This window comes from Carica papaya, chromosome 3 (genome assembly GCF_054855325.1).
Source record: "Carica papaya isolate Zhongbai chromosome 3, ASM5485532v1, whole genome shotgun sequence".
NCBI lineage: Eukaryota > Viridiplantae > Streptophyta > Magnoliopsida > Brassicales > Caricaceae > Carica > Carica papaya.
Genome location: NC_142311.1, coordinates 212,017 through 236,202, shown reverse-complemented (window position 1 = coordinate 236,202; position 24,186 = coordinate 212,017). Strand labels below are relative to the sequence as shown.

Sequence of the window (24,186 nt, the reverse complement as noted above, 5' to 3'; positions counted from 1 at the left end):
TAGGTAATATATATACATTAATAAAAATATAATTTCTTAAGAAATATAGATATCATTAATGACTTACTTAATATATGTCATATAAATGTATGACACACGTGATAATATTCTATAACTGTTTATACCAAATTTAATATAATCATAACTATATATGCATATATAGAAAAAAATGAGGATTGGATTTTTTTTTATACTTCATTTGGTAAAGATATAATGTTCTTTCCTTCATAGTATAATTTATGCATCCAATAGAGAAAGGTTGGTAATATAAAATGAAGGTTGAGTTGAATCGACGAGAGTAATCTGAGTGAAGAGAATGGGGGAAGGTGCCTGGGTTTTGGTCGTGGGTTTGATAGTGTTGAGGCCGATATTTGTAGAGTGTGCAGATGAGAGAACTCAGAAGCTGATTGATTCGATCTGTCGCTCGATGGAGGAATACGGATTCTGCAACAGAACATTCAACGACAACCTCAACGGGCCGTCAGCCACCATTTTCGACCTCACCTGGATAACTTTGGATCAGTCTCTGAATAATGCAACCAACACGCTGCACTTCGTACTACAAACTCTTCAACACACAACAGACCCGTCTGCAAGGATAGCTCTGGAAATATGTGAGAGAGGTTATATAGAGGTGGTGGACGCATTTAAATTTGCTGTCCATTTTTTTATTCAAAAAGATTTTGAGAACATGCTCAGAGCTGAAATGATCACACCCCGAGCACAAGGTCGCTGTGTGTCTCCCGATTCTGTCACTGATCTCCCCGAGAGGAATAGAGAGATGAGAATTTTGCTTGCCATGGCAATTGTAGCTGGAAACATAATCACCATACGCCTGTAATCAATTAATTCCCTTTACAAGTTATGGGTTGCTGGGTTAAAGAACCAATAAATACATGATGATTCTGAATTCAATCTAGTTGATCGCTGTTTCTCATTTTTGTTTTCATGAATGCACTTCCGCGATTACGAATCACCTTCTGTTACAAAATATTACATGTACTACAGCAATCACTCCTCGTTTATACATCTTTAAAACTGCATTGGATCTTCAAAAACATAAAAAAGACAAAAACCCTGCTCTTTATCTATATAAAAGGGACAACAAGAAGAAAGACTTGCTTGCTTCATCACCATGAAGTGATTCAATTCTCGGGAATCAAGTACAAAAATCAAGTCAAAAACCCGGATAAACCTCACAAACACAAGCAGAAGAAAAAGATCGATGTTGGATCCAACGACAATTGCAACTAAACAACTTCATGATTCTGTAAGATTAGCAATAATCCATTACAAAATAATCCAATATTTATGTGTCAGCCAATGCGTGGAGGCTAGGCCTTGGATTTTTTACCTTTAACTTCAGCAACTGGCTTGCTCTTGAATGGCAAAAATGTCTTGCCACCCATGAATGGCTGTAAAGCTTCAAGCACCTCAACTCCATCTTCCCTCTGATAATTCTCAAGAATGCAGCAAATTGTCCTCTCCGTTGCTGTGAGTGTAGAGTTCAACATATGAACATATTGTTTTTCCTTCTCATTCTGAAACATAAAAGCATAAATTAAATAAAAAATGGGATCATTAAGAAAATATATTAGTACCAGAAGTATGAAACTAGATATGGAACATTTATTCAACCCGTTCCTTTTGGCATATGACCCACCAACAAGCGTTTATATTTAAATAACGCTAAAGATGGAGGTGTTTTATGTAACAGTGTTAATACATCTACCTTCTTTTGCCCAGATCTAATTTCTAAATTCCTGGACTGGTAGTCTGTACAATTTGAACAGGACACCAGTTCTCTATAAGTCTCAGATGCAGGAAACCATCCCTCCAAGTCATACTTCTTTGCAGCTGCATCATTCAAAGCACCAGATACAATGGCCACAACTTGGTACGGAATTTTAAGCTGCAAAGGATACAACTCAGTTAGGATTGTCAACAGTTTAATCAATCTCATATGCAGCAAGAACAGGAAAGTCTGCATGCATCGTCGGACATGCATGTGCACATTGACGAATATATATGTACTTCTAGTTTGCTGATTGCTTCTATCTCCAAAATGAATAATAAATTTACACGTTTTACAAAGTAACAGGTTTAAGAGAAAATAAACACACCATCTTATAGAATTCTTCAGAGTTGTTGATCATTCTTCATGCATGTCCCAAGAATCATTGCCATTGGGACTGGTAATGCAAAACTGCTCCACTTTCTCAAATTGATGAACCCGGAAAATTCCAACAGTATCTCAACCATGCAAACCAGCTTCTTTACTGAAGCAAGATGAATATCCAGCATACCTGGAGAGAAAATTGCATCCATAAGGAAAAGCAACATGCATTGCCATCTAAGCAGTAACCATAGCACAAATCTCTAGAAAATGATTACGACAAACCTTATCGGAAGCTCTGAAGGGTGGATCCAGTCATCTATATGATAAGCACAAAGTGGCTGTTCAGCTGTAGTGATAAGATACTTGTCATCACCCTCACCGCTCACCTATTAAAGAAAAAGCTTTAATGGTCTTACTCATAAAAGGATTCCAGTTTAATGTTTATCTATCCTCTTAATGGACAACACATATAACTATCGAATAACACTGTCTACTGTAAATACAAAACTTGAAAGGATTGCAACTCATTTACCAGATGTTAAAACTCTCTATTAAGGAAAATAAAGAAAAATAATCAGTTAAATCATAGGACAAAAAATTCCAATTAAATATTCATCTGTCCTTTAATGGATGACGAAACAATTGAATGATACTGTATACAGCTTATAGGAAACTTGATCATATCCAAGTCATTTATCCAAAATTTAAGAAACTAAGTGAAAAAATAAAAAAAAATAACAAAATGGGAAAAAATTAAAATTAAGGTGTAACTAGGTTACCTTGTAAAGCTCTTCATCGAACTGTGCCAATTGAGCACACTTAGCCATAATCTCTTTTCTCATAAAGAAAGGAGTTTGCAATGCCATGTATCCCCTCTTTTCCAAAAAATCAAGACCAAAATTGATCAAGGCTTGATTAAGACGAACACCATCTCCTTTGAGATAGAAACCGCTACCTCCTGCCACATCAGCTCCTATGACATACATCAAAAGTAAATGGTCAAAAATAGATGGGAAAGGCAATGCAGAATTGCAAACTAGACTAGATCCAGTTTTGCAGACAACCTCAAAATTGAAATAGTTTCCAATCTTGTTAAAATGATCTAATGAGGCATAAAAAAGTCCACACAAGTTTAGAAGTAAAGGAAAATACTGAAGAAAGTCCTAAAAATAATCGAAGCCAATTCTAAAAGCAAATGATGAACAAACAAAAAAATGTGTATATTTATTGAATGCAAGATATACCGTTTGTTTGAGTTGAACTTTACTTTAGAACTATGGCTGATTTTTTGCTTCAGAATGACTCGTGACTTATGCTAAAGGTAGTAACACTTTTTGTTGAATGACGAAGAATATAATCAACCTGAATCATATATCCATGATGTTATCAAATGACACCATCCATCCCTGGATTCTAACGATGTAATTTCTCAAATACAACATAGTGATCAAGGCAGCAACAAGTGTATTAGAAAAGAATCATGTCTACAATCAACCAATGAATTAATTTAAATTCAAAAGATGTTACTAAACTCTAGGTAATAACTAAAATCAGGCTAGACAATCAAGGTGGGGAAAACCTATCCCAAAACATGATTAATAGCCTTACATTTTTTAGCATCTGCAATGCCGAGAAGCTCCACAAGTTCAACATGATTTTTAAGCTTTTGGCCTGTGGCACCAAAGGCTTCTCACCCCATCACCTAATCACAGCATTATTTGCCCGCAAACCTAAATAAACGAATTGATTAATCTGCCACAGAAAAAGTAACGTGAAAAAGAATGAAAGCACCTAGCCACAAACCTCATCATTGCTCACTGGAACTGAATCATGCACGAGGTTTCCAACTCCTGCCAATTTATATTTTAGTAAATTGAAAGCATCACGAACTTCAGCTTCTTTCTCTGCTGACTCCTGCTTGTTCTTCGCAGTCAACTTCAAGACCTCTGATGCATCCTCACCCGCCTTTTCCCATATTGAGTTAATCATTCTGTTTTGAAACAATACTCGAACACAAATGTATCTTTGTGCACATTTGCATATATATACTCATGCAACATGACGTAAAATATATACACAAAAATAAACACACACAAGCCCCAGACAAAAGGTTCGGGCAAGGATGTAAAACTATGATTGATGTTGGACAAACAGATTAGTTTGCCTATTTGGAAAATTGGGTTAAACCTCAATTTCTTCCCAAGGGTTACTTAAATATCACACTTAAGAAGAGTAGTCCTTGAGTATTACTTTAAGATTTGATTGCATTACACTGCCAGAAAGACTGAGAAAATTTCTCAGAACACCTGGGCTGAATAATTTCTCTCTCTTAAAAATCCTAATCTACATGTGGCTATAAATCCTGATGGGAAACTTAAACAAATTTGAAGCATAAATAAGATCTAAATGTTGCTAGAGTTATAGAACATAAATAAATAATTAAACAACTGTCATAATCTCCTGATTCTGCTACTACCAACGTGCTCCATCAATTTGCATGCCTACATTGATATTTATATAAAAGCTACGTAGGAGGACAATTGAAAAGCCCTTTGTGTGAGAATAAAATAAATCTTTGAATCTATTTCGAGAGACAAAAACAAAAGGCTGGAATAGGATAATTTGGTAATTTACTTGAGTCATGGCTCACAAAAAACAACTAAAGCTGAAGGAAATTTTTTCCCTAGCTCCCGGAGGACTAAAACTGGAAAAACAATAGAGCTCTTTGCTAATTAAATTTTTCTCCCAAGCTTTCCTATTTAAACCTGGTATTTTATTCTTATACTTTTATTGTTTTTGGGAAACTCTTATAGATAAGGAACTTTTTATGATCCTATTTTCTTTATGGACAGATTTAATTCTCTAGCATTAGTGCTACCTAATTAGGTTCTAGTCCAGAAACGGACGACATTTTCTCAGCTAATTTAGTCAGAACTAATAAGAATCCTGCAAAGGAATTATTCTATCAATTCTTGGTTAACAATTCAAGAGAAATCAAACCGATTACCCAATTAACTTATCACCGATTGGTGTACTTTCTCGCAAATTTCTCTCCTCTTCTGCTGCATCAGTTTACTTTCTCAAGAACCAAGCAAGACATATAGAGATATAAAAACAGCTAATCCATAATAACTGAGAGAAAAGGAGAACTCACAATTCTAAGTTGGGCAATTTGTTTGTTGAGATGGTTGAACTCCTTCCGATAATTTTCAACTTCAAATTGACCTATACGTATATAACAAAAGAAAAAATGAAATTAAACAAATAAAGAGACCACATTATATCTGAAATGTCTACAGGATTAAAGAAATACAGGACAGAAAAATGAGAGGGATAAGACAAGACTCGTGTTTCAATGATAGTTACATTGACGCCATTCTTTGTCGAGTTTGATTATTTCGTCAACAAGATCAATGCTGGCAAAACACCGTCGTTGGGACTCACCAACAATCTCTGGCTTGTGACTCTTCTCTTCTCTAAATAAATTTATGTCTAACATTTCCTCTTCCTCTCTCCCTATCTCTCTGCGGCTACCAAAAAGATGAAACAAAAGGATCTAATGAAGCTTCATCAGCGTCCAAAACCACAATGGAAGAGGAGATTCCAATACATTTCAGAAGGGCGGCAAAATAAAAGGGAGTTAAAAGACAAAACAAAGAGTTCCATCATAACCGCCTATCATTCATTATGGTAACCAAATTTTCATCACTCCATAGTATTAGCAGAAACTATATTCAAAAAAGTAATATCAGACCGATAAAACATGGTCATGGCAAAACGTGCAGTCTGTTAAAGGGTAGTAAGAACAAGCACTCTGTTGTAAGCACATGAAGACCAACAGAGATGTAAGAGCACGCATTCTGCTAACAATAGTAACAGACGTTTTAAGAAACCACTAATTGATACAAAGGTAGATAAGAGTAGCGTCATCTTCTATGAACATAGCGAGCCCACTTTATTCCGTCTTTATCACCTTCTAAAATGTTTTAAAGTACGATTCTTTCAAATATGGCATGAAACCATTTTAGTTACACGTAATATAATCTACATCGTAATCAGAACCAGAATGCTAGGTTTTTTCATAAGCGTGAAGGTAAGTAAAATTATTAAGGCTCTAATTTTACACGTTTCTGCAATTTATAAATCAAACTTACACTCCTGAGCCTCGTACAAGAAATTACATTATAATTATATACAGGTTACAGCAACTAATCCAGCAAGGATAGAGTAGTGAAAAGCACAAAATGAAATGGAAATGCGAGCGGGAAAGAAGATTATGCCACCAAACGAAAACATAGTGCCCCCTAGGAGCTGCAGAAATTGGCAGCAGAGACGGGTAGAGAAAAAGGACAAGCGAGAATAAACCTCGTTCCTAGATGGCGTATACATGCATAAAAGAAATAAACAGGCAAAACATGGCACCTGCAGTAATAGAAGCTTTGTTCCGGTGGACGGAAGAAAGCAGAAACGTGGAGGATGGTGATGTGTCGTGCTGTAGAGAGAGCGCGACAGAAGAAGGAGAAGAAGAAGAAGACGACGGAAGTATTGATTGCGGGTAGAGACGTATATTGGGGCTTTTTCATTTTCGTAAGTTGGTCTGAAGCGAAGGCAATGAGAGTAACGGGTTGGGGTGGTATAAAAATTTGAGTCCAATTCAAATATTTGGGCCAGACATCCATTTTATTTAAATCCAATTGTCTAAAATCTTAATTCACTGGTTGTTTCAATTAAAATAATATAATGGGTTTCTGGGTTTTGCAAATGATGAATTGAGAAGACGAAGTGAAATTTTTGATACGTTATCATATACTTAAGTCAAAACATACAAGTGCCCAGATTATATAGACATGAAACCAAATTCCATCCATCTGGGCGGGCTTCTTCACTTGGAAATTATGACAACCCATTTGAGTTGGAAGCCGGCATCTGCAACTCCATGTCTTCCTTCATCACTTCTTTCTCTACCATCGTCTGCTTCATTTCCTTGTCTTTCCCCCATAGAACCACGTAAAGCCCGCCAACGACCAGTACAGACCCTACAACACTGAAACAATAAATTCAACCCATATTAGCTCATTATATTACATGGTTAAAAACAAAACAAAGGTGGTCATACCTTCCAACATATATTTTCTCACCAAGCAGAGCCCAACTCATTATAGCCACCACCACCAGCAACAGGGGGCTGAATACTGACACGTAAAGAGCTCCCTTTTTCTGGATCGACCAGGAAATCAGGGAAAATCCCAGCCCGGAAGCCACAATTCCCTGCATTCATTCATCAAATTAATCATCTCAAACCCATTCAATTTCACTTTTTAGGCAACCTCACCATATCGTACCGCGTACAGAGCTGTAACCAGCCTGATTGTAGACCTCAACGACCATTCAGAAACATTATGATCCGCGCAGACTGCTATCAACCCACATTCCAGGCTCCCCATGAAGCACATCAGTAATGTGCTTGTGTAAGGAGCTTCAAATTTCTCGCTCATTCTTGCCTGCACCAAATCAAACAATTACAACAGCCCTACAAACAGATCAACTCCACAATCCCACTTACTTGTATTATGAACCAGGCTGCCCAAGAAACAGAGCTACCCATTAGAAGAAAAGGACCCAAGAAGAAGTTGGATGACCCACTGCTCGAATTTTGTTCTCCCATTTTCTGAGCATAATCCCACTGAATTCTCGACTCCCCTATGTCAACAACGTGTCCATGGTAGAATGACAGTATCATGGCTCCCCCAACGCATATAATCGTCCCTACCACCTTCGCTTGCCCCGAAGCTTTGCTCAATCCTACTGCTTCTTGCCTATCAACAAAAATTAACTACATAAAACGAAACAACAGCATTCTAGTGGCAGTAAAAGAATGAGATAGATGATTAACATCATCACCTGAAAATAGTTGCCAGTATAAAAGTCACTGCAGGCAGTATATTGCTCAATGCGCATGCGATTGTTGGCGTTGAATTTTCCAGGCCAACAAAGTATAACACCTGGTTTCCAGTTGCCCTGCATACTGGATATTTAAATACCTTTTGGATTCTTTACAAACGCTTGAATATAAAATAAACCTGAAACTTTAACACTTACCCAGTAAGGGAACATAAGAAAATCTGGAAAAGAACAGGCATTGTCACCCGAGGCAGAGTTTTCCTGAAATTACGCATCAAAATGAGACTAATCTTAGTATTAAACCGATATTAAATGGCCACCCTCTGGAACATTTTCTCTTCTGCCACGTTGTGTTTGGCAGGAGAAGCTGACAAATGAAACGAACCTGGCAATTGGCAGCCATGCATGTATTTCGTGTACACCTTGCAAACCACTTCAATTTGACTACTTGGTTTTTGCATTGACCAGGAGTTACACACGTTTCCCACGAAATATTTTTAAATCTTTAATAAGAACCAGTTATGCTTTCTTTTTTGTTTCTTTCTCACCAATTTGATTGCAGTTAGTTCAAAATTTAGGAAGCATGTGTTGTGCAATTAATAAATGTTACCGTTTCAGAAAATCAACAAGAAGAAAAGAAAGAGAAAATTATTGATGCATCTTCCGCTTTCTCATTAACCAAACAGAGTCCACTTCAGTTAATCGTAATATGCGACTAGGGAAAATCAACATTTCCAAAAATCACTTAGAGAAGGAAGATTAACAAATAATTAACTAGAGCTCAGATTAATCTTCGGTTGAAAAAGAAAACAGAGCTTTTTGCATTAGCGGATCAAGAGATCAAAGGTCTCCCCTGTTTTCACAGACATGCAAGAGGGAAAACCCATATCTTTCACCTAGTAAGGATTCGCAATATAGAGATAGGCATAAGATAGAGGGGACTAACTTCAATTTAAAAATAAAAAGAAAGAAAATAAAAAAGATACCAAGAAAAGAAAACAGAGAATATGGCAAGCTGACAGCTCTTTTGAAAAAAGGTATGAAGAAAATTAATTACCATTCCAAGAAGTAGACAAAGGGAAGGATGGCAAAAGTGGCAAATATTTGACGGTATGCAACAAGAACAAGAGGCTTCATGCCTGATTCCATGGCTAATTTGGAGGTAATATTCATGCCAGCATATCCTACTTGAACAAGAACCATGGCCAAGAATGGCAGTAAATCACCCATCTTCTTTTTCACTCTCTCTGAAATTCGCACTAACCAAACAGCTCGCTTATTGAGAGGGAGAGAGAGAGAGAGAGAGAGAGAGAGAGAGAGTGAGTGAGTGAGTGAATGAAGGTTGTGTTTGTGTGGAGAGAAAATGAGGAGAGAGAGAGAGAGAGAGAGAGAGAGATATATATATATATATATGTATATTGGGAAACTTTTAAACTGAAAGTGGCAAATTGACATACAAGAAAAGAGAAACGGTTCGAGATTTCTTGCAATATTTGGGGGGCTTTGAATGAAGCAAAGTAATTGCCTATAACATATATAAAAGTAGCTTTAAGTTTTTGTCCACTCTCCTATTTTCATAACGTTCAAGGAATCAAATTTCATGAATTCATGGTTACACGAAAGAACTGGCACCCACCTCTCTTGTTTGTCTCTCACTTTCCCACCCCCCCCTCTTATTTCCCTGATTGATGGTGTGAACTGTGCGATCTTTCCTTCTTTTTTTTCTTTTTCTGTTTTAGGGGTTGGAGGAGACGGCAGAATACAAATGGTGGAATGTATTGCAGCCGATCAAACCACGGTCACTTTCTCTTTCTTTCGGAATCGATGCCAGTAGAATGTTTTTTTTTGCAGTAAAAAACAAGTTTTGTCGAGTGTGCAAATACGTTTTCTGTTTGCTTACCGAGAAAATCTTCATTAACGGTTTAAGGTTCACCGATTTTACCTCTAATCTCATTGTAGCCGCTCCATTGTATCTCTCATTACAAGAGAACAGCTAAAACTTTTTTTTTTAAAAAGAAAATATGATAGAATTAGAAGACACTTTTTTATTAGAAATCTGATTAAGTTTGTATTTTCTTAATTTTAATTATATTATTTATTAATATAATAAAATAATATGGTTATATTCAAATTCAATAATCTGTAAGTCTAATACAATATAGATAAAAAAAATTAAATTAAATTTGTCTCAAATTAAAAACAGGTTTCGGAAACATATGAATATTGGATCCATCCCAGAAGGCCCACAATTTTAAGCCCATCATGGAAATTCGAAAGGGAAATAATTTTTATAATCTTGCGTTTAGTCACTTTGCCAAGAAAATTAGTAAATGACAAATATAAAAAGGGGGCGACACCCAGAACCTTGTACTTGGAGTTATTATGATATATGGTAACCAACCTCCACACACTCTCGACTATGGCCACTCACTCTTCCTTCCTACCTCAAATCTTCTTAATCTTTAGCTTTTTGGCCTACTCAGTTGCTGCTGCTCGGTGCAGGAACCCGCCCGTGATTTTCAACTTTGGCGATTCCAACTCGGACACGGGTGGACTCGTCGCCGGACTCGGCTTTCCCGTCACTCTCCCCAATGGCCGTACCTTCTTCCGCAGATCAACTGGCAGGTTGTCTGATGGGCGGCTCTTGATCGATATCCTCTGTAAGTCACTGCCTTCCCTTGTGATTAACTCTCCTTTGCTTCCCCAGTCAAAACCAATTGGATCTACTGATGGAAAAATGTGGTTACGTGTTTCTTCTCTTTACATTTGGGTTCAAAGTCGGCAAATCCAACGGCAGTGATGCGCTTGTAAATTATAGATTTGAATTTGTTAAACATGCGTTTGTGGAAACGAAAGCGTCGGTGATTTTGATCAGATAAATGATGGGACCCACTTTGCTCGGTGGGCCCACGTGCCATCAGTGATTTGTATCTCAATTATTATTATTATTATTAAGCAGCGGGTTAATTTATTCATTCTATATTTTTAATTCATTGTTATTAAGAGAATTTAATTCATTATGAAATTTAACTTTAATAGATTTGTTGAAATTTAATAAAATTTGATTGGTCAGTGTATCATCATAAACACATTAGTGAATTAAATTATTAATTTTATTAAATCAAATATTATTATGAAGTTAAATAAGATAAAAGTATAAATTAAATGCAGGATCTACACAATCCATGATTTAGTTTATTATTTTATGTGGGTAAATGCAACTACACACACATATACATATATATAAATAGATATATGTATGCATATCCACACTAAAGTGTTATATGAGATTTGTAAGGAAGGTTTAAATAGCTTGATGGATTTGTTCAGGCCAGAGTTTGAATACAAGTCTGCTGAGCCCGTACCTGGACTCACTGACAGATTCCAAGTTCAAAAATGGTGCAAATTTTGCAATTGTAGGATCCTCTACCCTCCCAAAATATGTTCCGTTTTCTTTGAACATTCAGATCATGCAGTTTCTTCATTTCAAATCCAGGACCCTTGAACTTATTAATGCCGGTAAGTCCAACTCCTCCTCACTTAATACATCTTATGCATGTTAGTTTGACTCCCTATATGTATATACAAGATTTAGGGGGGAGCACATGGTTTCCAAGAGTGAGAACATATATGTATTGTAGGAGAGCATATATATGGTTTAATTACCTCGTGGAGGGTGTTTATCTAGACAGAAAATGGAGTCTGATTATGTATACTGCTCACTTGTTTATAGGTGAACGAAATTTGATCAACGACGAAGGTTTCAGAAAGGCGCTGTACATGATTGACATCGGACAAAATGACATTGCTGACTCTTTTGCGAAAAACCTTTCATATGTGCAAGTAATCAAAAGAATTCCATCATTCATTGCAGAAATAAAGAATGCATTGAAGGTGATCGGGCTTATAATATTACATATATACAAGCTATCAAGTTAATTTCTGTGTGGATTATGCATTTCCTCATCCTATATACATATAATGTAGGTTTTATATAATCAAGGTGGTAGAAAATTTTGGATACACAACACTGGACCATTAGGTTGTCTGCCTCAAAAACTCTCAACGGTGCAAAACAAAGATCTGGATCAGCACGGATGTCTTTCAAGTTACAATTCTGCTGCGCAATTGTTCAACGAAGGATTAAACCATTTATGTCAATCGATTAGATCAGAACTGAAGGATGCTTCAATAGTTTATGTAGATATATATTCCATCAAGTATGATCTCATTGCCAACTCCAAGAAATATGGTAAGTTGTGATATATAACATTCAAATGTTCCGTGTGTTTTGTCTTGATCAGTAAGGAAATTTGAGTTGTTTGATATATGTATATGTAAAGGTTTTCCAAGTCCGTTGATGGCCTGTTGTGGGTATGGTGGACCTCCATACAATTACAACGTGAAGATAACGTGTGGTCATCCCGGTAGTAACGTCTGCAACGAAGGATCTAGATTTATAAGCTGGGATGGAATTCATTACACAGAAGCTGCTAATGCCATTATCGCCTCGAAAGTACTTTCCATGGCTTACACTGTCCCACATACCCCTTTGGATTTCTTCTGCCGTGCTTGAACATTGATATTTAATTATAGTTGAACCTTCAAGCATCTGTCTGGTGGTGTGCTGCTAATGTTTTGGTGAAGTTTGTGCAAGAGAAAATTTCTGATTATGATCAAATCTTGTAGCTTGGATTTTTAATTAGTATAGGCTGCTTGAGCTTCCTTCTTAATTTGTAAACTGCTAATGGAAGCCACAAAATGCAGAGGCTCTTTTAGCATTTCACTTAAATATTGAGCTATGTTGATGGTGTTTGTTCTGTCTAATTTCTATTTAAGAAAATAAAATTTTCAAATATTTAGTAGAATCATTTGAGAATTTATTGATAAAGCTACTTCTTTTTTAGGAGAACTTACATTTATTTTAGAGAAGAAAAAAAAAATTTATTCTTCAAAATAATTTAATTAGTATAATTTTAATTATATGGTAATTTTTTTTTTTAAATTTCACAATATTTTTTTATCTTTTACTATTTATATCTCAATGTAATATAATATTTATTTAATAACATATAATTTTAACAAAATTAGCACAAAGTATAACTCATTTCTTGTAAAATTTTTTTAAAAAATTACAATATAAGATTTTAATTCTTTATATTGACGTAGAGTGAAGATCTTTTATTGAATCGAATCAGTATCAAAACTATTTTTTGAAAAAATATGATAATTTGTACACCACTCCATATTGTCCTATTGTTGACTGTGTATGAAAAGATTGATAATCGATTTGCTAACAAAATTTTTTTCTTTTAATTGGTGACTTAATTAGAACTTTATTACGAAAGTGAATATTTACGATATACTTAATTGTAATGTGATCTTTTTCATTACAACTTGAATTTTATAAAACTATAAGAATGTGACCATTTTCGAGAGTTCTAGTTTTCTCCATCTAATTCTATCGTTATCAGTACTGTCTTGAAATTTCAAGGGTCTTGGAACAAGAGTCGTAACTTTATTGAATTAGTTGATCCCACTCTTGAGTTAGTTAGAAGGCTCCTACTTGTTGATTGGTTCAAGCTGGATAACCATGACTCTGTTCGTGATAATTGTAAATTTACTTTACTAGTAGTTTTATTAGAGATAACCATAGTATTTAAGCGAAGGATTTCATGAGCAATTTGGGTGTTGCGCGGGCATTTACTGTTGAGCTCTAAGTTGCCTTGATGCTCTCAAGCTTGCTTGGGAGATGGGCTTAAAAAAGCTCATTATGGAAGTCAGATTCCCTTCGTGTTGAATATTTTAGTTGAAATCTTACCAAATTCGACTCCTACCACTCTAATATGATGAAATAGACTAGTTACTTACTAAGTCGTAGATGAAATATTTAAATTTATTATATTCACTACGAGAGTAATTCGTGCACAAATTGATTAACGAATTGGGTGCATTATGTCAATCTTGGCTATTTGAGGCTTCTCCTAATTTCCATGTCCATCCGCATGTATAGAAAATTGTGATTTGTTTGGTTTTTAACTTATTGAATTATTTATTAGATTTTAATGTCTATTTTGCCTTTTTTTTTTCTTTCCTTGGTTTTAGATTAAAAAAAAGTTAATATTGTATTAACTTAAATTTTTTATTTTTTTTTTTAAACACCATTTCAGTTATATTTTTCTTTTTTATTTATAAGATAAAAGTGTTATTATTATTATTATTAGTAGTTTATAATTTTAAACTTTTAAATAAGTTCAAAGGCCTCATAATTGGACTCGGCCGAGCACCAGCGGTCATGGGATAATTACTGGCATTTTAAAGTACCCGCTCCTGCTCTCTGCAAGTCTTGCGACCTGCATTCTCTGCGAAAATTCATGTTCATGAATTAATTTGTCCACTATAACTTAGATCTTACCAGACAAGAGACTAAGAGCTTAATCATATGCAAGTATATCCTGAATCTGCTACAATTTGCATTTCCAATTTTGCAGGTTATACAACTTGTAAATTGAGATTTTTTCACATCCTTTGGAAATTCAATCGTCCTATATGATATACACGGAGTGAAGCGAGAACCAACGGGAACAACACAAGAACAATGGCTGCAATGGGTTTGGCGATCATGGTGAAATCCGAATTAATCTTCTAAGAAGGTAGCTACTGATTTGGCTTTCCCAAACACCACAATCTCCTTATATCACCATACTGAGGAGCTATCAACCCATTCAATGTCCACGATGTAGGAGTAAGACAAACCAACAAAATCTTGACTCTCTTCGAAATGGATTTAGCATATTCAACTTATTCTAGCTGGTTAATTTGATAATTTGGGTCTTTAAAATTACCTAAAACAAAAGAACTATCCGAGATTATAGCACAAGCAATTAGGACTTCGAATCTTATGATGTCCAACAGTAACAAACGCACTTTTTTATTATTGCATAGAAAAAGTCAGTTCCTTCAATCAAAATTAATTAATCTCGAAATAAATTTAAATTTTCTTACTATTGCACAGAATGAACAGTTTATCCATAGAAGCTGTACATATGATATTAGTTTCTATTGGCAATCAAATGAAAGAAAAATTTTCTTTTCATTCAAATGCATCGATCTAATGCCATTAGTTAATTTTTAAGATTAAAGTTTAAACAGTATAAAACTTGAAAGAATTGACTTAAAATGATTAAAATACATATTTTCCTTCCTTAACATCATTAAAGATCATCATATATGTAGATAAACATATATTACCAATAAAAAAAAATATGTCAAAATATTGATAGGATTATATAAATACACACTTTAAATCGGAGTAATCAAAAGAAACATCCATCCATGAGTCTTGATTATAAAACTGATATTGAAAGCATTAATTGTTTATATTGATCAGCTACATGTTACATTCGTATGCTTTAGAAGAAAAAAGAGGTTCACCTCCTTTGACAATCCAATCAGCCTATACAATATGCAAAGAGTGAAGCGAAAACTAAAGGGAACAACGCAAGAACAACAGCTGTAATGGGTGAGTGGTCGTGGCGAAACCCAAATTGATCTTCTAAGAAGGCAGCTACAGATTTGGTTTCTCCAAACACCAAAATCTCCTTCTCTATGTCACCATACTGAGAAGTGAGCAACCCATTTAATGTCCATGATGTAGGAGCCAGATAATGCAACCAAAGCCACCACTTGGGAATTTGCTGCATTAATTTACAACTTGAACTTCTAGATAGTGTTCATAAATTTCAGCAATATGACTTTCCTAGATATTAAAGAATAACTTACTGGTTGAGGAATTAAAAACCCAGCAAAGAGATTAAAAATTGTATAAAAAGGATCTGAACAGATACAACAAATTTTGAGCCATGCCAACAAACTCAGATACAGAAGAAACAGAGACCATAGGTTTTTACCTTCATGTAAGCATCTGTCTGGATCTGGAACTATTCCTTTTTCGTTCTCTCTTCTACTTTATCTCCATCATGATGTCTTCACAGAGAAAAAAAATTTTATTACTTCCATGAATTGATTAATTGACCACAGGTAAATCACCATAAACGTTATACTCTACGAAAAACCATCTGTTCGGCTTCCAAGCCCCTGACAACGAGCTGAGAAGTCAAGTGTTACCCTCACAGTCATCTCAGCAACTTGCAGGTCATATTGACTTATATAGGCAGAAGTTTCTGGGGAACAAACTCCTCTAGCATGTAGCCATTGTAAGAGATTTCACCCGTGAACTGTTTAAGAACATAGATCAAGTTACAATTAGCACCATAAAGGTCACTAGGGGCAACTAAATAAATACCCAAAAACTTTAGAGCTACATAAAATTTTCCCTTATTAGTACAATATATGGATAGATATTTATATTGATACCTATTTCAGAACTACAAAATGCAAAAGTTGGAAAATTAGTCCTCATTTAAGATTCCAGTTAAAAATTGGATATATTCTTTCATTGATAAAACTTGGATAAAGCTTAAAGTTCACATAAAAGACATGAAACACTATTTGATTAGAAAGAAGGTGATATTTTCAGCTAATCCTTCATTATCCATATGCATGTCAGAACGCAATTTGTAGCTTCATACTCATGAATGAAGTCTGAATGTTCTGAACCTTGAGGGACTTGTCTAGATTTCCTGACAGAGGCTTTAAAAGAGAAGTCTTTCCACATCCAGGGGGGCCAAGCAATAGTCATCCTGCAGTTAAACCTGATTAGCTGTCGTTTTCACATTTCTATTACCGAAAGAGGAAAATTGTCAGTGCTTGAGATATCATCATAGGAAGAATAGGATAAATAATTGCTTTTTTGTTGTTTTCTTGTTAATATAACCATTAAGAGTATTAGGGAATCTAACTGCTCTATACTGGGTAATTGCTAGGATAACAGTTGTTGGGTCCCAAGGAAGATTAGTTATTTCCCAATAGTTCTAATAGGCAACATTACTGTAAGGAAGATCATATTCAAGAAGATAATCTCTCTGAACTGTCCTCTCTACTCTCTTATCCGCTTCTACCCTAACCAACTCTTTCTCTTAACCTAACCAAGCTTGGTATCTTGCTCCATCATGAAACTGGAAAAAAGCAAAGGAGAAGCAGCAATAATGGATTTTCGCAGCTCTCAGAGATGGAAGACTCGTTCTGAAACATAGACTAGCGTCTTTAAGAGTTTATAACTAAGGTTAAAGAAATAATAGACATTAGGCTGGATGCCAAACTCGACAATAAACTAGAAACTAAGCTAGTGGAAAACAACACCCATCTGCAGATAATTTTCACCAAGACAATACGCTTGATGATGGCTGCACAGCATGCGATGCCTACCACCTGTCCACCTCAAACAAATCTCTAGACCCACTTGGACAGACAAGGAGCATTGTCTAGTGTCCCTTCTCTCACAGGGGAATACTTCCTACTACTGAAACTAAAGGAGAGTAAAATAAAAATAAACTCAGAAGAGAAGAGAAGAAAAATAGATATTGATCTGAATTAGAAATTTTGAATTTTCCGCTAACAAGTCAGCCTTTAAATAAGCAAATTACAGCAAAAAGATAGTTATGAATTCTTATTGATTAGGTTTAAAACTTATCATCTTCTTAAATGATAAATACAATCGTTATAAATAAAGTTCATCACTTATCATCTTCCTACATGATAAATAAAATCCCTATAGATGAGATTTATCACTTATCAACATCTTATATAATAAATAATTTAAATTGACTAACAATTTAAAAAAGATAAATATTAAATTTATTTAATACCCACCCCTCCAGTGTGATAGAGACATTCCAATTTTTCAAGGGGTCAACCCTAGATCTTGCATGAGAATGTGCAACAAATACTTTCAGGTTTGCGGAGTTTCCAACGAACAAAAGGTGGAGCTTGCCGCATTTTTCTTGGGAGAAAAGCTTGATTTTCGGTACCAAGAGCGGTAGACACAGAATGGGGCCATGAAGTGGATGATATTTGAGGAGGGACTACGAATATACTTTAGGGACAAGACGCTGACGTAGTAGAGTAGTTTAACAAACTCTGACAAGAAGGCTCCACCTTAGTGAAGCATATTTCATATCGAACTTCATCAGTGGGCTGAGCGAGGAGCTGTTGCCAACGGTAGAGCTCTAAGGCCAGAAAGGCTCAATATGGCTTATGAGCAGGCTCAATTAAGCCACAACATATTGATGCTATGGTAAAGCGCCAAAAACCCAGGAACTTTATGTCAAGTTATTAATTCCCCTAGCCTTAAAAATCAAAGCTCACACTCAACAACAGTAAGAACCTGGGGCCAGGACGCACGGCAATTCAAAATGCTCCCCAAGAACAAGCCACAGGAGATAACGAAGGCCTTTTAACACTGGTAACAGGTGCGAGATTATTACTTTCCGGGCTACGGTTGCAAGAGGAAGCAACTGATGATGTTGGAGATCGTGAAAGGAGAAAAGGAACAAATGGAGGATAAAGAGGTGCAGCTGTAAGCAGAAGATGAGGAGAATACAAGGGAAATATCATTCTATCCTAATGAAGACTAAGAGAAGAGAAATACAGTTAAGATCTTCGGTATGGTTGGCTCGAAACTTATACTCGCTTTGGTGGACCATGGGAGCATCCACACCTTCATGGAAGCAAATATGGTTAGGTGTTGCAACATACAGTCTTCAGTTCCTCTACCTTGAAGACTCTCATGGCTAAGGACCACAAAATAATTAGAAGTACAAAACCTATGAGCTTAAATGGAGAATGAACAAGCTATTGCTAAGTTTCTCGTTTCAAGTGCAGGAGTTGGGGCATTATGATATCATCCTCGGAATTGACTAGATGAGGAATCATAATCCCATGACTCTAGACTTCATCAATATGCAATTACCATTTATGAAAGATAAGAAAAGAATGCTGGCCCAAGGTAAATAGTAAGGGTGTTCTCGTACTCTTGTTTGAAAAAAAAAACTTAACCGCATCTTAATGAAAGAATAGGAAGGAATTGGCCATCTGGTGAGCAACCTGGACTGCTTGAAAGGGAAGGATGAAATCAGGAAGGACACATCAGCTCAACACTTGAGCCAGAGGCCAAGCGAGCTTTGGTTGAGATGTACCAGCACATATTCAAGGAACCAAGCTCCTTGCCAACCCAAAAGGAACAAAATCGTTCTATTCCAATGCTGCCCAAAGACTCATCGGTAAACATATAGCCCCACAAATATCCGTATTTTCAGAAGGTCGAGATCAAGAAACAATTAAGAGAGATGCTTAACAGTTCCCTAATCCAACACAGTCACAGTTCTTTCACCTCACCAGTGTTATCGGTCAAGAAGGATGACGGAAGCTGGAGGTTCTGTGCAGATTACCGACAGCTGAATGCAATTACCACCAAAGAGAAGTTCTCTATCCTTTTAGTTGACGGCTTATTACTTGAACAAGAAGAGGCTGCACCCTTTTCTAAGGTGGACCTGGGAGTAGGCTATCATTAAATCTGAGTGAAACCTGAGAACATCCACAAGACAAATTTCGTAACATAACATGACCTTTTCGAATTTAAGGTAATACCTTTTGACCTTATTATTGTCCTTGCCACATTTCAATTACTTATGAAAACTACCTTTAATGCTCATCTAAGAAGATTTGTGTTAGTTTTTTTTTTTTCTTTCTTTTTTTAATGACATCCTCATAAATAGTCATAACAAAGAGGAAAATTTAACATATTTGGAGGCTATATTTGAGATTCTAAGACAACATCAACTCTGTGCAAGAAAAGTCAAGTTTTATTTCCGAAAGAAGCAAGTACAGTACTCAGGCACCTGATTTCATGGGCAGGAATGCAAACAGATTCGAGCTAGGTCGAGGTAATGGTATCCTGACCAAGACCCACCAACAGTACTGCATTGAGAGGGTTTCTAGAACTCATGGGATATTATTGTAAATTCATACAGAATTATGAGAGTTCGAGTCAGCCTCTGACCGAGCTTTTAGGGAAGAATTCCTTCAACTAGAATATGCAGGCACAAGAAGCCTCCGAAAGACCAAAAGAAGCTATGACCACGCTCCATGCTCTCGTCCAGCCGAATTCCTCTCAACCCTTGTTCTAGAGACCAATGTGAGTGGTAAGGGTAGTCGGCGCAAGAGAAGTTGGTGGCCTTTTTCAGTAATGCCTTGAGAATAACACACCAGTTCCTCTCCACATACAAGAAGAGCTTTTGGTGATTCTTATGGCAGCCATAAAATGGAGCCGATATTTAGAAGGTGCCCCTTTACAATAAGAACCGATGAACAGAACTGATGTGGGTTGTGTGAGAAGAAAAAATATTTAATGTTGATTACATTATCTCTAATGTGAGTTGTATGGAAAGTGAGAAATTCAAGAGCTTTTGAGGGGATAGAAAATGATTTTAACATAATCAACGATAGATGATTTCATCTTTTTGGTTCTTTATTTTTTGGGACATGATATACAGGCCCTTGAGGATTTGGAGATGGTTTTAGATCATTTGATTGGGCTATAATAGGTGAATCTTAAGCGGTACTCCCTTGGTACCTCTGGAATGATATCTCTTTTTTATTTTTTTTTTTTAAAAAAGAACCGATGAACAAGGCATCCATCACCTATTGGAGCAAAAAGGTACAAGATCTCATTCAAAAGAAGGGGATTATGAAGTTGATGGGGTGGAATTATGTGATTCAGTACAAAAAGGACGAGATAACTTCGTAGCGGACGCATTGTCAACAGGAAATGAATGAGGAAGCAGAACGAAGCAATATCACTGCCACTATTGTTCCCTTGTGGGTGCAAGAAATCTAGAATTCTTATGAAGAAGATGAAGAAGCAAGTAAGCTCCTCATAAAGCTGGCAGTAGACTGGGAGAAAAAGCCACCTCATTCCTATGAGCAGGGCTTGTTAAGGTAGAATGGCAGATTGTATGTAGGAAGAAAAGGAGAGCTACGAAGGAAATTGTTACAAGCTAACCACGAGTCCTTTAAGGGGTCAAATGGCACTTACAACCGACTGAAGAAGGGATTCTTTACAGAAAATGAAGCAACAGGTAAGCAAATAGATAACAATGTGACACCTGCGAGAAATGCAAAAGGGAACAATTGCTTTATCCAGGATTGGTTCAACCTTCGACTGCTCTAAACCAAGCATTAGCACATGTCACAATGGACTTCATCGAACAATTATCAAGTTCAGCAGGCAAAGACACGGTTTTGGTGGTGGTTAATCAGTTCACCAAGTACGGCCATTTCCTAGCCCTTATCTCATCCCTTCACAACCTAGAAAGTTGCCCAGATTTTTCTTGACAACATATATAAACTACACGGGATACCTAGATCAATTATCTCAATCTGCGACAAGATGTTCACCAACTTGTTTATGAAGGAACTTACAAGACTCAGGGGCACTGAGTTGCACCTTGTGCTGCCTATCGTCCACAATTGGATAAGTGGACAGAGAAAATCAACCAATACCCACAAAACTACTTGAGGTATATGACATCTGGCAAACTACATCCTTTGCAAAGTGGTTTGGTCAGGTTGAGTGGTGATACAACAATACCTACCACTCCAGCATTCACATGCTTCTATTTGTAGCGCACACGACTATCTGCCACCTCTGTTAATGGAGCAGAAGGATTCAACAACCTCTGTGGCTAATTTGGAAACATGGATGAAGGAGAGACGCGAGATTAATCGGTTATTGAGCGAGCAGATCCTGGTCTCTCAAAGCAAGATGAAGCAGTTTGCTGATGCTAGAAGAATGGAGAGGGAGTCCCAGGAAGGAGACTGGGTCTGGCTGAAATTACAGCTCTATTGCCTGTCCGCCTTGGCATTATGAAGTGTTTGGAAATCGTTTCAAAATTCTATTAACAATTTATGAAGTGCTTACAAGCTAATCCTGCCACCAAAAGTGACTATAAACTCTATGTTCTACATGTCAATGTCGAAGAAATATGAAGGGAATTCTTCTCAGCACACTAGCATCCTACCTATCACTGATACTCAAGGCCAAATTCTGGTGGAATCCAAAGTTATTCTGCAGAAGAGAACTATTCATCGTCGGGGCAAACCAATGGACCAAATTCTTGTAACCTAGCTGAACATGGGGGCCTACCGAAACAACCTGAGAGGTTTAGCTATTCCTGAAGGGACAGTATCCATAGTTAAACCTTGAGAACAAGGTTCTCTGCAAGAAAGGGAAGATGTTAGTGTTTGAAACATTGTCCTAAGAAGAATAGAATAAAGGATTGCTTTTTCTGTTGTTTTCTGTCAATACAGCTGTTAGAATATTAGGGAATGTAGTGGACAATGGCTCGGATGCCAGCCTTTGGTATCAAGGACAGTTAATTACTTCTGGTAGTACTGATAGGCCTGTAAGGAAGATCATATTGAATAAGATATTTTCTCCAAACTATTCTCCCTATTCTCTCTGTTTCTTCATTGTTATATTCTCTTATTCTCTTCTTCTCTTCTAGCTTAACCTACCCTTTTTCTTAACCTAACCAGGCTCGGTATCTTGCTTCATTAATGAATGAGTCAAGCACCTGAGAGCAAAATTCTCCAAAGTGGCAATCTCTTCCCTTGAAACAGGACAAAAAAGAGAAAGAAAGTTGTTTGTCATAGATCAACTTGATTCCAAAGACACTAAATTAAGAGAGAAATTTTCTGTAACACAAATTTCTTAGTTTAATGGAATAGAGGTATCAACAAGAAGAAAGCAACATACAAAAAAAATATTGAACTGTGTCATTTAAAGAAATATTGGTGTAAGGACGTGACTTTTATAAGACTTCCAAACCCTACTTTCCTGCTTTATGATACCACTAACATCATCAAGGATTCTTATCTTGGCTTCCTGCCGCTTAGCACCCAAGAGCTTCAGTAACTCCTGCATAATGTTTAACTAGCTTATAAAGCTTGTGAAATTTTAAAATGTCCAATGGGTCAATAAAATGGTCGAGTAACTGAAACCACTCTTATAGAATGAAGAATACGAACAGAAAGAACACGTTTAAGAGAATTCCATAAAGTTGGGAGGGGCTTTTCTTCAACCACTTCACACTCAGCTTCCACAAGTAAATTTTTGTATCTCACCTCTACAGTGGGCAATTCCACACCAACTCTGCAGTATCCAGGTAGGATTAAATCAATTATAACTTGGGCAGACACGGTTATATATTTATAGATAGAAAGAAAATAAACATGATAAACAGCATCTGCAACTTGTAAACAAAAATTATGTATATGTACACATACACACACATATATATGTATACGTACACACACATATATGTATGTATATGTACATATATATGTAATTAAATAACAGAAAAAGATAGAGAGGAGAGGAGACATTTCATCATGAAGAACTTGATGAAAAATGAAGTAAATAAATAGCAAAATTTGCAACTATAGATGATAATGACAAACCTTGTCTTTTACCAGACAAAAAGGTTCCATTAAAGGTTAGGCAAACTGCATCTGTCGGCCAAAGCTAGGTCATGAAACACAGTTCTTAGTTCCAGTAAATATCAAAAATTTCCTAGAAGGAGAAAAGCAGATGATACTACATTCCAGATAAGTATTAAATGCCATAAAACCCTACCACACAATAAATCTATATATCATAGCATTTCTCTATAGCTTTGTTTATTATTAAGATGACAAGCAGACCCAGTTGATTCCTCTCCATATTACTATTCACATAATGAAACACCTAAAATCTATATATATCATAACATTTATCTGCAATTGTTTACAAAAATTATGATTAACTAATATGTGTTTCCCCTATTATCTTTAATTAAAGATGACTCTCTCTCACTTCACACATTTTAGCTGGTGCATCTCTTGTTTTCTGTTAACTACTCTCTTCTAGCTGATTTTATTTGTTGTTGAGAAAATCCTTTTTACCCACCCAAATATGGTGGACAGTGAGGTTCCATGTTAATACAGCTTGAGCACATCTGTCAAGTCACAAATGAATAACATCTATTCGGTCTTTATCTTGGATATAAAGTTCAAAGATTTAAAAAAAAATCATCAACTGCTATATTTTGCATAAGCAACTGAACAGCATAGACGTTATCTTGCTTTATAACATAATGAAAGTACAGAATTTACAGCACATATTGGTATCAGCTTCCTTCTGCGAAATATAAAATTCATTTCAAACC

General features: G+C 36.1%; 3 protein-coding genes, 1 long non-coding RNA gene and 1 pseudogene across 5 annotated transcripts; 2 read left to right on the top strand and 3 right to left on the bottom strand.

Annotated features, from left to right (window-relative positions):
• The first annotated feature begins 93 nt into the window (after positions 1-93).
• Positions 94-882, top strand: LOC110815425 (uncharacterized). Its single transcript, XM_088214671.1, has one exon. It carries the CDS (start codon positions 317-319, stop codon positions 839-841), a length of 525 nt encoding a protein of 174 aa, XP_088070797.1. The 5' UTR covers positions 94-316; the 3' UTR covers positions 842-882.
• A 222-nt stretch (positions 883-1,104) lies between these two features.
• On the bottom strand, positions 1,105-6,798 carry LOC110815285 (serine--tRNA ligase, cytoplasmic-like; annotated as a pseudogene). The gene is made up of 10 exons (XR_015817506.1): positions 6,542-6,798; positions 5,486-5,649; positions 5,274-5,344; positions 3,919-4,084; positions 3,728-3,849; positions 2,899-3,092; positions 2,402-2,505; positions 2,124-2,306; positions 1,733-1,912; positions 1,105-1,541 (listed from the first exon to the last, which is right to left on the bottom strand). The product of XR_015817506.1 is annotated as a serine--tRNA ligase, cytoplasmic-like (transcript).
• Positions 6,799-6,899: 101 nt separating this feature from the next.
• On the bottom strand, positions 6,900-9,659 carry UMAMIT25 (nodulin MtN21 /EamA-like transporter family protein). Its single transcript, XM_022043223.2, has 7 exons — positions 9,078-9,659; positions 8,219-8,281; positions 8,021-8,137; positions 7,683-7,935; positions 7,462-7,620; positions 7,236-7,387; positions 6,900-7,163 (listed from the first exon to the last, which is right to left on the bottom strand). Exons 1-7 carry the CDS (start codon positions 9,473-9,475, stop codon positions 7,013-7,015), a joined length of 1,293 nt encoding a protein of 430 aa, XP_021898915.2. The 5' UTR covers positions 9,476-9,659; the 3' UTR covers positions 6,900-7,012.
• A 706-nt stretch (positions 9,660-10,365) lies between these two features.
• Positions 10,366-12,888, top strand: LOC110815427 (GDSL-like Lipase/Acylhydrolase superfamily protein). Its single transcript, XM_088214758.1, has 5 exons — positions 10,366-10,680; positions 11,351-11,539; positions 11,754-11,914; positions 12,008-12,272; positions 12,364-12,888. Exons 1-5 carry the CDS (start codon positions 10,410-10,412, stop codon positions 12,594-12,596), a joined length of 1,119 nt encoding a protein of 372 aa, XP_088070884.1. The 5' UTR covers positions 10,366-10,409; the 3' UTR covers positions 12,597-12,888.
• A 2,455-nt stretch (positions 12,889-15,343) lies between these two features.
• Positions 15,344-23,434, bottom strand: LOC110815508 (uncharacterized). The gene is made up of 3 exons (XR_002539849.2): positions 16,612-23,434; positions 15,931-16,257; positions 15,344-15,717 (listed from the first exon to the last, which is right to left on the bottom strand). It is a non-coding gene; the product is annotated as an uncharacterized LOC110815508 (long non-coding RNA).
• Between the last annotated feature and the right edge of the window lie 752 nt (positions 23,435-24,186).

Coding starts and splice junctions, on each gene's coding strand:
- LOC110815425 (XM_088214671.1), top strand. CDS start 317: ATGGGGGAAGGTGCCTGGGTTTTGGTCGTGGGTTTGATAGTGTTGAGG.
- UMAMIT25 (XM_022043223.2), bottom strand. CDS start 9,475: ATGTCAATTTGCCACTTTCAGTTTAAAAGTTTCCCAATATACATATAT. Junction 7,621..7,682: donor CAGCCTGGTTCATAATACAA/GTAAGTGGGATT, acceptor GATTTGGTGCAG/GCAAGAATGAGCGAGAAATT. Junction 7,164..7,235: donor GAGAAAATATATGTTGGAAG/GTATGACCACCT, acceptor TTATTGTTTCAG/TGTTGTAGGGTCTGTACTGG.
- LOC110815427 (XM_088214758.1), top strand. CDS start 10,410: ATGGTAACCAACCTCCACACACTCTCGACTATGGCCACTCACTCTTCC. Junction 11,540..11,753: donor CCTTGAACTTATTAATGCCG/GTAAGTCCAACT, acceptor ACTTGTTTATAG/GTGAACGAAATTTGATCAAC. Junction 12,273..12,363: donor TGCCAACTCCAAGAAATATG/GTAAGTTGTGAT, acceptor GTATATGTAAAG/GTTTTCCAAGTCCGTTGATG.